We start from the raw sequence: 12830 nt of genomic DNA on the forward strand, positions 1-12830 counted from the left end.
CATAAAGTTTTCTTTTGCAACAGGGTCTGCATTTGTTTTGAAACATGTGAGACATGTGCCTAAGCTGACCAAGAGTCTTATTTCAGTGGGTCAGCTAGATGATGCTGGTCTTCACACCACTTTTGGCTTTCAGACTTGGAAAATTCAGAAGGGCTCTATTCTTTTGGCCAGGGATGCCAAGTGTGGGACTTTGTATCCCTTACATGTATCAGGGGTATTTGATCATGTTGTTGCAATAACCGAGCAGCCAAGCACTTCTTTGTGCCATTGCAGGTTGGGGCACATGAGCCAGAATGGAATGAAACTCTTATGCCGTTTGGGTTATGTATCGCATTTGAGTTTCTCTGATTTTGAATTTTGTGAGCATTGTCTCTATGGGAAGCGGGCTAAATCAGCCCATAAAAGAAGGGGAAAGAAAACGTTTGAAATGCTTGATTTGGTGCATTCAGATGTATGTGGTCCCATGCCTACACGGTCATTAGGCGGGGCTTAAATGCCTATGGACTGACAATGGTTGAAAGTATATCTCTCATGACTTTCAGCATTTCTATGATACACGTGGGATTAAGAGGGAGCTCACATCCCCTCGTACTCCAGAGCAAAATCCAGTTGCAGAAAAGATGAACCGTACCATTCAAGAAAGGTTGCAATGCATGCTTTCCAATGCAAGTCTTTCTGGTGGTTTTTGGGCTGAGGCAATGAAGACTGTAGTGCATGTGATCAATAGATCACCTAGTAAGAGTTTGGCATGGAGTGGCAAGAAGCCCTCTTACTCTCATTTCCGTATATTTGGGTGTGAGGCATATGCACATGTGCCGAAAGAGCTTCGAAAGAAGCTAGATCCTAAGTCTAGGAAATGCATCTTTCTGGGTTATGGTGAAAGTGGAGAGATGGGCTATCGTCTCTGGGATCCAGAAGCAAAGAAGATCATACGCAGCCATGATGTAGTCTTTAATGAGAAGAAGATGCATAAGGCACCCATGAGGGATGTGGAAATGAGGAGAATCGCTTTCCAGGAGGTGAATCCACCTGCATATGTTGATAGACAGCAAGCTATCCATGCACCAAATGTGCAAGAAATGGTACCACCAAGTACTCCCATAGGTGTACAATCAAGGGTAGATGATGGATCATCTATTGGTGGAAATGATGAGCCAAATGTGGCTAATATGCAAATGGGACAGCAAGCTGAAATGCCCTTGAGAATATCTTCTAGAGTGTCTAGACCGCCTGATAGGTTTGTTCCAGGGGTAGACTATGTGATGCTTACTGATTGCGGGGAGCCTTCTTGCTACAGAGAGGCTATGATGCATGAGGATCAACACAAGTGGGAGTATGCTATGCAATTAGAGATTAGTTCACTTACGAAGAATAAGACTTGGGACTTGGTTTCTTTGCCACATGGAAAGAAAGCATTGCCATGTAAATGGGTCTACAAGATGAAGGTCATAGGTGATGATGTGCCTAGGTACAAGGCCCGTTTGCTTGCTAAAGGGTTCAAGCAAGAGAAGGGTGTGGACTTTGTTGAGATATTCTCTCTGGTTGTGAAGATGACCACACTTAGATGCATGCTTGGACTAGTGGCAGCAGAGGATATGGAGCTTATGCAGATGGATGTCAAGACAGCTTTCTTGCATGGGGATTTGCATGAGGAAATTTACATGGTGCAGCCAGAAGGCTTTGAAGAAAAGGGCAAAGAGCATTTAGTTTGCAAGCTGAAGAAGAGTCTCTATGGTCTTAAGCAAGCGCCTAGAGAATGGTATCAGAAGTTTGATGCTTTCATTCAGTCCCAGGGTTTTAGAAGAAGTGAAATTGATCACTGCCTCTACACTAAAAGGGCTAAGGATAGTAGCCTGATAATCCTGGCACTATATGTGGACGATATGCTATTGGCTAGCAAGAATACTTATAAGCTAGATGCATTAAAGGCCAAGTTGCATGAGGCCTTTGATATGAAGGATTTGGGACTTGCAGGTCATATTCTTGGTATGCGCATCACGCGTGATCGGAGTAGGAAACTCCTTTGGCTTTCACAAAAAGAGTATGTTACAAAAGTATTGCAGCGTTTCAATATGGAGGGGGGGAAGGCAGTGAGTACTCCATTGCCTCCATATGTGAAACTGAGTCATACAAATAGTCCCAAATCGGATGAGGAAAGGGCCATGATGGCCAAGGTTCCTTATGCATCAGCAGTTGGGAGTCTTATGTATGCTATGATAGCTACTAGACCAGACATTGCATTTGCAGTGGGAGTTGTTAGCCGGTATATGGCTAATCCAGGAAAGAGGCATTGGGAGGCAGTTAAGTGCATCATGAGGTACATGAAGGGTACCAAGGAGATGTGCATCTGCTTTGGTAAAGGAGACATGTGTGTACTTGGGTACATAGATTCAGACTATGTAGGGCATGTGGATAGTAGGAGATCCACTTCTGGTTATGTGTTCACCTTTGCAGGTGGTGCAGTGTCGTGGATGTCTCGTGCACAAAAGTGTGTTGCTTTGTCTACCACAGAGGCTGAGTATGTTGCAGCCACAGAGGGTTGCAAGGAGGCTATATGGCTTGATCGGCTAGTGGGAGATTTGGGGATTCATACAATGACATTGCATAGTGATTCCATAAGTGCTATATTCAGCTAGCACGGAATCCGGTCTTTCATGCAAAGACCAAACACATTGAGGTCAAGTAGCATTTCATCAGGGAGGTACTTGAGGACAAGCGCATAGAGCTTGTCAAGGTTTATACAGATGATAACCCTGCAGATATGCTGACGAAGAGTCTACCTAGTCAGCGGTTTGAGTATTGTTGTGTATTGATGGGCATTGGATAGTATGCTCACTGGTTTTTCTCCCTTAAAGGCACATTGTCCTTTAAGTGGGAGGTTGTGGGGGTTAAAGGTCACAGTGCCTTTACCCCAGTTATGTACAATACTCAAACACATATATAAATGAATGAAAAAGAAGATTAGGGTGGTTCTACACCCACCAAAACTTGTGGCTCTTTGTCTCTCTCTCTCTCTCTCTCTCTCTCTCTCTCCTTCTTCCGTTCTTGCTTCTGTTGAGAGCACTCTCAAAAGGACCACGCAATTAGGCGAAAAGGGATTACTTAGGATTCAAAAAAGGGAAGGGGGCGGGCGAAGGGGGGGTTGTTTTGGATAAAATTAGGGAAAAAAAAATTTAAGGGGGGAGATAAATTAAGATTTTAAAAAAAAAAATTGGGGATAAAAGGGAAGAATAGGAAAATAGAGAAATAGGGAGAATAGGGAGCTTAGAAATTATATGAAAAATAGAAAATTAGGGGCATTAGCAGACTATAAAAAATAGAGAAAAAGGCTTAGAAAATTAGGAAAATTAGGGAGATAAGGGAACTTAGGAAAATATAAATTATAGGAAGAATAGAAAAATAGGGCGGTTAGAAAAAATTAGGGGAAAGGGTTTAGAGAAATAGGAAAAATTAGGGAGATTAGGGAAATAGGAAAATAGGGTAATTTGGTAAAATAGGAAAGAGAGGGAAGTAAGGAAAATGGGAATGAATTAATAATGGGTTAGGGTTTAAGGGAAAAATTTAGGGAGAGTGGGAAAGTTAGGGAGTGTAAATGAGAGAGAGGGAACTGAAAGTGTAAGTGTAAGAAGGGGGGAAGGGGGGAGGGAGGGGGAGGGGGAAAGGAAAAAAGTAAAGTACCTGTAAGGTAAAAAGTGAACAGGATGTGTGTGTGTGTGTGTGTGTGTGTGTGTGTGTGTGTGGGGAGGGAGAGAGAGAGAGAGAGAGAGAGAGAGAGAGAGAGAAGAGCGAGGGTTGTAATTGCAATTAAAAGTTAAAAGTTGTAGAGCAGGTGAGAGAGACGCTTCACATATGGGTTGAGTGTAACCGTCGATCAACATTATGCTTTTTACAAATAGAGCCAAAATGTGCTATTCAATGGTGTTTCTTAGCTTTGTCAATGGACATGCTTTTTTGAGCGGGTTGACATGCTTCCACCCTCTCAAAGTAGAGAAAATCAATGATCACCCTCTGAGTGGTAAGGTGAGCCTCCTAATGTGATCTTTGTGTCTGAGTGGTTGGTCTCTGTGTCTAGAGGATCATGAGCAAAGGTCATTGATCATATTTGATCCAGCAAGCCAAGAGACTACAGAGGGGTCTAAATCCATCTCTAAAAATACAATGGTGGCAACATCCAATCTGGTAGTACATAGGATATCTGAAAGCAAAGTGCTCCTCTGACTCAACCTCCTATAGATTGCATAGAGTACAAATGCAACCTTCTCAAAGTATGCCCTCAGCTCGTCTAGCCTCAATACGTAGTCGATGGAAAGAAACAGAGACCTATCCCATCGAGATCCTCATGGAGTGGGAGAGGTGGATTCATGTGTAGCTTCATGATTCCATGAAGCAATCTATAGGCGGTGATCTTTATAAAAGTTGAGCTTTCACAGAAAGCTCGCTAGGTGCTAAAGAGGTCCCATTTATGTGTAGCTATATAAGATCCTCCCCAATAACCTAGTTAGCCCCGTGATATGTGAATGGAATAGAGAGGGTCTCAAGGCATTCTATCCATGTGGAGTCCAAGGCATACTGAAAACAAGGCAGTCTATCCATGTGGAGTCCAAGAATCGCAAACCATTTGCATGTGTAGGCATAATGACACCTCTGATCAACCTCAGCTTGGATTTGGTATAAGACGAGCCATGGTAACCAGAGAGAGAGAGAGAGAGAGAGAGAGAGAGAGAGAGGAGTGCACAAGAGATGACTAATTACATAGCATTGAACATGATGATGAATATATCCATCTTTACCCCTTAGAGTTTAGGTTAGGGATTGTCATCATGCCCTTATTGTCCTCCCTAGAATAGTGCAATTTATATTATTCTTAACACCCCCTCTTAAATTACACTACATAAATAGAGGGTGCATGTACAAGATATATTTTTTTATTTTCTAGTGCATATGATGCAACCAAGGTAGAAAATAAAATGTGCATGCATGAGCATAGTGGCCACACAGTAGAAGTATTTGCATTGTGTATACCTTATAGAACTTAACCTTCAATTCTTGTTCTTAAGTTGTAGATCATCTTTGGCTTTGGGAACAAAACCCAAAAAATAGGCCAAAGGAAAGTAGTTTGCCAAGAGAGGGGAGTCCTTCAAAGATTGGTTGATTAATCAATGACTACGTGGTGCAAATGGTTGAGCCAAGGCTGAACATGTCAAAAATAAACATGTCGCAAGTCCCTCTAGACTATAAAGCGGATCTGTTGAAGATGCATCTGGATGTAAAGCTGATCAATGCAACCGAGAGGATGTAATCTGCAAGGTCAAACAAGGATTGTTGACTAAATGTAAAGCTAATCAATGCAACTGAGAGGACATACTCTGAAAGGTCAAACAAGTGATGTCACCAACCCAACCTGAGGTCTGGTGAAGTAAAGTAATTCTATTATAGGATGTGGGTCATAATAGAAGATCACATAACCGTTGTGGACACAGAGATCCAAAAGCTACATAAAAGATGGCCTCTATCATCAATGCTATGTTGCATCTTGCTGATGTTATGAGTTGACGTCATGCATTGTTGGATGCTAGTTAGTTAATTGCTTGAATTTTTCTTTGCATGATGTTGTCGCTTGTAGTCTTCCTCTTGATGGCATCTTCTTGTGGTTATAGCTTGTAGATAGCTTGCTCGTTGTAGTGTCACATGCATTGTGGTTATTGTAGACATTGTTTGCATCGCTCTCCCATCTTTGCTATGTGTCGTGTCAAATGTCTTGTTGCAACTGGAGTACATTGTGAAGAAAAGGGACAAAGACAATTTCTTCCTTGTAAGTAGTGCAAAGTAGGAGAAAACTAGAGTGAGAAAAGCACTCCTAAACTAGACACATTCTCAACCTCTCAAAAGAACGTGTCTCAAGATTTCTCTCTCGTCTCACACAAGGAGCCTCAAACTTTAGAAACCTTATAAAGCTCTACAATGCGACATCTACAAAGATGAGAATGCCTCGAGAAGGAGGGCTTGTGCCTTATGGAAGCAAAGGCCTCAAACACTAGAAACCTTATAAAGCTCTACAATGCGACATCTACAAAGATGAGAATGCCTCGAGAAGGAGGGCTTGTGCCTTATGGAAGCAAAGGCTTGTGTCTTCACAAAGCAAGGGCTTGCACTCACACAAATAACGGAGCATGAGTGGCATGATACCATGTTGGAGGATGAGAGAGAGAGAGAGAGAGAGAGAGAGAGAGAGAGAGAGGAGTGCACAACAAATGACTAACTATACTCTATGTTATATTAACATATACATCTTTACTCCTTAGGGTTAGGGTAAGGGTTAGGGATGATGAACATATACATCTTTACTCCTTAGGGTTAGGGTAAGGGTTAGGGATTGTGGCAACTACAAGAGGCTACAATATCCTCATATAAGCTATATCCCAAGAGCATGTCCATGCAATCGTGAAGGTAAGGCCACTAAATCATCATCAAGGTTGTCAACCTTGATTGTGCAAGTACATTTCTTGATCAAGGATATCATAAAAGCTCTAGGAGTAAGTTCTGCACCTACATTGTGCATGCCAATGGTGAGAAACAAGCCTCATATAGACTAAATATATGAGACAGAGAGAGCAGCCCGATGGTCCTATGGATCTCATCATATTGACCTACTACTACCTTGTCCGAGTGCATTTGCACCAAGAAGTCACGTGTACCATCTGCATTTATATCATGGAAAAGTCTTTGTTGACATAAATATAGCATCAACAGAGCTACTCAGAGCAAAATTTACTAAGACAAATCATTTTCTGCAAATCGATATGCACATTTGTGTGAGCGACACTCTGGAATAGGACCCTTACATGTCCCAGAGAATAACTTCAACGGGGTAGTCTTTTTTTTTTAATTACTATCAAGGCAGATCACATGTATAGAAATTTAATTGTGAAACAGACAAAAAGGCTAAAAACCCTTCCAAGACAATGACTTTCCTATAGATATATACAATCTCACAGTGAAATCTCAAATGATCGACTTTCTCAAAAAGTTCAGATTTATCTCAAAAGTACTGGATATTTGAAACCATTCCATATAAATTAACCCTAACAAATCATAATGGGTTTAACAGTTAAAAGCATATCATCAGATCTCTGCTAAAGCATTCCACAAACCCTGGCTTCAACCAACAACATTAACCAGAACAGGCACTCGAGCTAATCATTCAAACCACTCGTTTTAGCTTCTTCGAATGTCTAGATCATCTGACAAGTAGTAAAATTCGTACTTTTGTTACAAATCTCAATTTATATCTTTCCCTATATATATTATGGTTTCCAAAAAGCCCATTTGACTGAGCAAAACATCCAGGAGCTTAATCTTATGTGTCACATTGCATATATCCAAATACAGCAAAATGGATTACAATAAATATGAGGAATGCAAGTCCCCTCCTCCCAGCCCAGGGGACAATTTTACTGAGCTTTCCCCCAATAGGATACTATATTGTAGATCATTTCTAGCTTTTCTTGACAGGTAAGATCCCCAACATGGTCTATTTGCAGACTTTTGACCATCATTACAGTCCAAAAACTTGTATATAGTGGTGTGGCTTTACAAAGGATTTACTCGAATTTCTTTATCCTTGCCAAGTCAGCAAGCATTTGCTCTATTTTGTCATCCGTAATTCCATCCTCATCGTCACCTGCTTGGCTCCTCTTCTGAAAAGTAATAGATCAGTGGAAGAAGATTCAATTGAAAAGACTACATGGATGAAGGAAGAATTGAATATGCTTGCAACAGATATCCTCAGCTTGAGATACATGGTGTAAAGACCTCAGCATGGCATCATGATGTGAAGAACTTAACTTACAGCAAGAGACGGAACCAATGCCTTGGCTTCTTCTACTGTTTCAGGACATAGGTTTCCGATAACACAAACCTGAGACATACATTTCATATGAATGCAAGACAATGAGAAAGAAAGGAAGAAATTTTGGCACTGAAAAGACGATTTGCTAATTCGCACTCCATGCACATTATTTTCTCTGCAAATGCTTGTGTGTTTACCTCAAATTCTGCAAGCTGATTCCTGCTGAGAACTCTAGATTGTGTTAAGGATACAAACTTGACTCCTCTCTCTCTCTCTCTCTCTCTCTCTCTCTCTCCCATCGTATCAAGTAAGGATACTCTCGAACTTGTTTGACTGCATTTGGATTCTGGTAGCGGCTGAAACGCCTCACATACTGTAGAGATTTCTCGAACACCCTGATATTAAGCATTGTATTAATTGGCAAGATTAAAGTTGCGAACACCCTGACTTTTCCACACATTCCTTAACAACTTTCACAAAATCCCCCCGGCTCTCCCATCCCCCCACTTCTCTCTGCCTCTCTAAAATAGCAGCAGCACTGAACCTGAAAACCCTCTTGGAACAACCAGACAAACAGCTGTGGGGCTACCTAAAGGAAATTTGAGACACCGCAACAACGTCCTCAGGCTAGCACACCAGTTAGTTGAGCTAATACTCACAATATAGCACGTTTTGTAAAGATTTCTTTTCAATTTCCAGAGGTAAAAGAGACTCTATTATTTAGTAGACGTTTCCAGTCCCATAGATCCTGAAGCGTCTCAAGCAGACTTTGATACAATCATACCATCTCTCTCTCTCTCTCTCTCTCTCTCTCTCTCTCTCTCTCTCTCTACACATACACACCTCATAGAACACCTCAACATATGTCAGCCTGCATGCTCCTATGGAGCTTTCTGTTAGACGTGACATCTTCTGTATCACTGAGTGAGGGCCTTGGTTGTGGGTCTGCCCGCCCATGTGAGGAGAGTGAGAGCCATGTTTGTGGGTTTGCCCACCCAAGAGAGGTAGAGGGGGAGAGAGGTGGATGCTGCCCAGTCCGACTACACGGAGGAGTGTACAGAGCAGATTCGAGCTGTTTTGCCGTCTTGGATGATGGGGCCTACCTAATGCTGTCACTAGGCTGCTCTCATGGCACCTAGTAGGCACCCTGGTTGGGGGGCCTTTTATGCCCCTAGACCCCTACATGCTCACCGACCAGCCAGTTGGCTAGCCCTCCTGGGTCGTCTGACCAGTCGGCCACCCCTACTCCAGTCGGTTGTCTAGGGCAGGGGGGGACCCTATATATAGGACCCCTCTCCCCCATTCTCTCCATCTTGAGCACACAGCCAGCAGAGTGTACGGAGCAGATTCGGGCCTCTTTTGCCCTGTTTTGGGGCCTACCTAGTGCTGCCACTAGGCTGCTCTCATGGCACCTAGTAGGCGCCCTGGTTTAGGGGCCTTTTATGCCCTAGACCCCTACATGCTCACCGATCAGCCAGTCAGCTGGCCCTCCTGGGTCAGCTTACCAGTCAGCCACCCGTACTCCTCCAATCGGTTGCCCTATCTCAGAGCACACAGCCACTTGGACTGAGGTTTTCCTCCAGAAGCTTGTTCTCTCAGTTTTCCTGTTCAGTTCTGTGAGTAGTTTTCTCTCTTTCTCTCACCTTTGGTGTTCAGTTCCGCTGCACTTCTGACACTTTCATGGGCTGGCAAAGTGCTGCTCCAAAAGACCTCCCTGCTGCTCTTCTTCCAGATGACAAAGTGTGAGGCACAACTGATTGGATCCCTAGACCTCCCTTCTCCTCTTCTATGCATCCAAACTGCTCTTGATCTGGCCGACCAGTCCACTAACTGCTGACCCAAATCTGCTGGGTAATCCGATTTGGTCATCCAACCATACACTGTGAGTGAGCTGTGATTTCTGACAGCTCTAGTTGATCCATAGTTTGAAATAGCCTCATGTGCATTTTACCCAAGATGCATGCCTTGGTGGCATCTCAGCACGAGGCATATTCTGCACCATACCAAATTTGTGCAGCAGCAATAGGCTGCCATAATTCACATTGCCAAAGCTAGCACGCCATAACTCTGCCTCATACATGTAAAAGGTAGATGTTGTAGTGCATCATGTTCACTCCTCTCAAAAGAGTCCAAATGATGCAAGCCCTGATATAATGTTGCAGAAGTGATTATCCTCTCTATCCCTTACTGTGCATCTATCATTCTCAAAATTTACTTGCTTGCAAAAGAGGAAAGTGCCAAATCATTTTTATTTATACCTGGCACAAATAACACATCGAGATGCACAAATTGTGCCATCAGCAGTAGTACAAGGTAATTTACACATGCTGGATAGGCAGAATTACTATAACAGGTAAAAGGTGGCACAAATAACACGTCGAAATGCACAAACTGTGCCATCAGCAAGAGGTATCTTACACACATCTTCAGCTGGATAGGCAGAATTACTAGCGCAGGTGACCGTTTTAACAATTGGAGCATCCCTCGAAGACCTGAACAACTCCCTCCTAGAGGCGATGTGTTTTGAAACTCTACTATCAAAGTGCCATGTGACCTGTTTTTAATCCACATTCAGGGACGTGTGCTCATGTGATGCACCATGATTGCAAACCAAAAAAGCCCACTCATCCTGCACAAAGTTTGCCACATCATCAGCTTTGAAGCAAGAATAGAGGAATCAACAGCCAAACCTGATTCTTTCTTCCTTTCTTTGGCTAATCTCCTCTTGCATTCAATGATGCATTGGGCTGGAAGCACTTCAGTTGGGTACCCCCCACTTAGTAGTTTCCAGCTGAGGATAATGTCAATGTTGCACATATTGCGGAAGCATAAACTTGAGAGAGAGAGAGAGAGAGAGAGAGAGAGAGAGAGAGAGATGTATTAAAGTCCGTGGGAGGCCTTGGGGCCTATGGGAAAAAGCACGCCAAAAAGGAAAACTCATACAAGCCTCAATGGGCTAAAGCAAAGGGCAAGCTAGAGCCCTTGCTGAGGCACAACTTACATGAGGGAAGGGGTCTATGGACCAACTAGAGTGATAGTGCTTGTTGGCACACTTCTAGGAGCCTTGGAGGGGACATCTCTTGATCCAAGATTCTTTCTCATAGATGTCATGGTGGGTGGTAAGCAGCATGCTCGATTCCTCACGTTTCTATGGTTGTTTCTTGTGCTTGCTTGCAGGTCCAACGTGCCAGTTGGTATCAGAGACACTCCTGATGGCACCGATTTCTATAGGTGACGGTGATGGTGAGATGATGCTAGGTATGCAACAAGACTATGAAATCGCAATTGTTCTTGCAAGGATTTCAGATTTCCTTTTTGGACCAGGGGGTTGGATTTTGCACCTGAAGTCAAGCATACATCCCGTGCAAGTATTTTGGTCATGGCTACAGTTTAGGTGGGCTCGATGGGTGACGGGGAAACTTGCAATTGCAAATAGCAATTTCCCCCAAGAGAGGATCAAGGTCCAGGCAGAGGTTCGATACCAAGCAAATTTGTGATTTAGGAAGACATGGTCAGGATGAGATGGCGATTCAAGGATTAGGTACAATTTAATCTGAGATAGAGGCACATGGAGCTTGGGCTTGGTTTCGTTGCAGGGAAAGTGTGTAGACTGCCTCTTGTGGTCCAGAAAGGGAAAAAGCAAGTTGAAGCTGAGTGCTTTTTGGAGTTTTTTTTTTTTTTTAATAGGTGGTTTTCTCAGTTTGGAAAGCTGGGTGCTTTTTTAAGTTTTTTTGCTTTGATTTTTTCTCCTAAGCATAAGGAAAGCACTTGCTTTTTCAAGGAACATCCAGATAAGAGGGGCTGTTGAACCAGTTTCCTTCATTCAACCCCCTCCCAGAACTCTCTGCTCTGCCAAGCTCTCCATCGAAATAGCTTGAAGTGCCATCACAATTGCTCCAATCCCTCAATTCTCCATTGCACTTCTCCTTGCACTATCCCTGCCCTGACGAAGTCCCTTTCAGGTTGGTTTCTAGCCACTGTACCCTTGTCCTCTACTTGATTCCACCCCTACAGTAGCTGATTTTCTCTTCTCTACTATGTTCTCCCACTTGCAAATGCTATGGCTGACCAAGTTCCTTCATCCGTTGCTAAGAACGAAGATATGGATCAAGGGTTGGATATGTCGAACCCAACGGATCAGGATCTATACGAAGACTTAGTCACCAAGAAGGCCTTCAAAACTTTCCCGGTGACTTGGACAAGCGCTTTGCAAGTACTTGTTCGAGCAATAACCAGCTCGTTCAGCAAATCAAGGCACTGGAAAGCTCTGTTCAGCTGATGACGAGCACCATGCAGGCTCTTACACACATGGATGCTTTAACTTCCGTCCTAGGTCCGAATATCACTCCGGATTTGTATCCAGGCAACCAAAAGGCACGCACGAAGGAGGTCGTTGACAATTCGCTCCACAAGTGGCAAGTACACTTCCAGTTTCACCCCTATTCTGGTGAAAAGAAGATTCAGCTCACCATAGGATACCTATCAAGGAAAGCCCTCTTGTAGTGGAAAGAACTAGAGGTAAAGCCCACCACATGGATGGAGTTTGAAGACTTCTTTAGAAAGGAATTCCTTAGAAGGAAGAAGATTATGATATCGTTGGCACATTCAAATCCTTGGATATGGTTAAGCAAAATTTTACCTTCGAGAACTACCTATAGAAATTCAAAGATCTGCAAACACAAGCATCAATGATGGATTCCACCACCTTGCTAGGATTCTTTGTGGATGGTCTACCAGATTCATATAAGCTCAAAATAAAGAACAACAAAGCCACGACTTGCAAGAAGCTATATCGTTAGCGCGCATATATGATGGTACGATGACGCCTACAAAGGGTGCAGTTGCACATGAAAGTAACGGGAAGAATAAACACAAGTTTTCTCATCGGTCTTCTGGCACTATTTCATCATCCAGCCCCAAGTGATATACATCATACATGCACACACACACAAAAGCAAGCAAACATAACATATCACATATT

At 43.1% G+C, this 12830-nt stretch overlaps 1 protein-coding gene across 1 annotated transcript in view; it reads right to left on the bottom strand.

The window, feature by feature from the left end:
* Positions 1 to 7255: 7255 nt before the first annotated feature.
* The window catches only part of NRPB4 (RNA polymerase II, Rpb4, core protein), a 34612-nt gene continuing 29037 nt past the window's right edge, over positions 7256 to 12830 (bottom strand). Inside the window, exons 3-6 of the mRNA XM_087373636.1 lie at positions 8167 to 8244; positions 8047 to 8080; positions 7850 to 7918; positions 7256 to 7697 (exon numbers count right to left, since the gene is read on the bottom strand). Coding sequence (XP_087229762.1) covers positions 7602 to 7697; positions 7850 to 7918; positions 8047 to 8080; positions 8167 to 8244 — 277 coding nt within the window. The 3' untranslated portion in view covers positions 7256 to 7601. The remainder of the gene's footprint in view (positions 7698 to 7849; positions 7919 to 8046; positions 8081 to 8166; positions 8245 to 12830) is intronic.

This window comes from Dipteris shenzhenensis, chromosome 4 (assembly GCF_047967505.1).
Source record: "Dipteris shenzhenensis isolate YYH24624 ecotype China chromosome 4, Dip_SZ_1.0, whole genome shotgun sequence".
Taxonomy (NCBI): Eukaryota; Viridiplantae; Streptophyta; class Polypodiopsida; order Gleicheniales; family Dipteridaceae; genus Dipteris; species Dipteris shenzhenensis.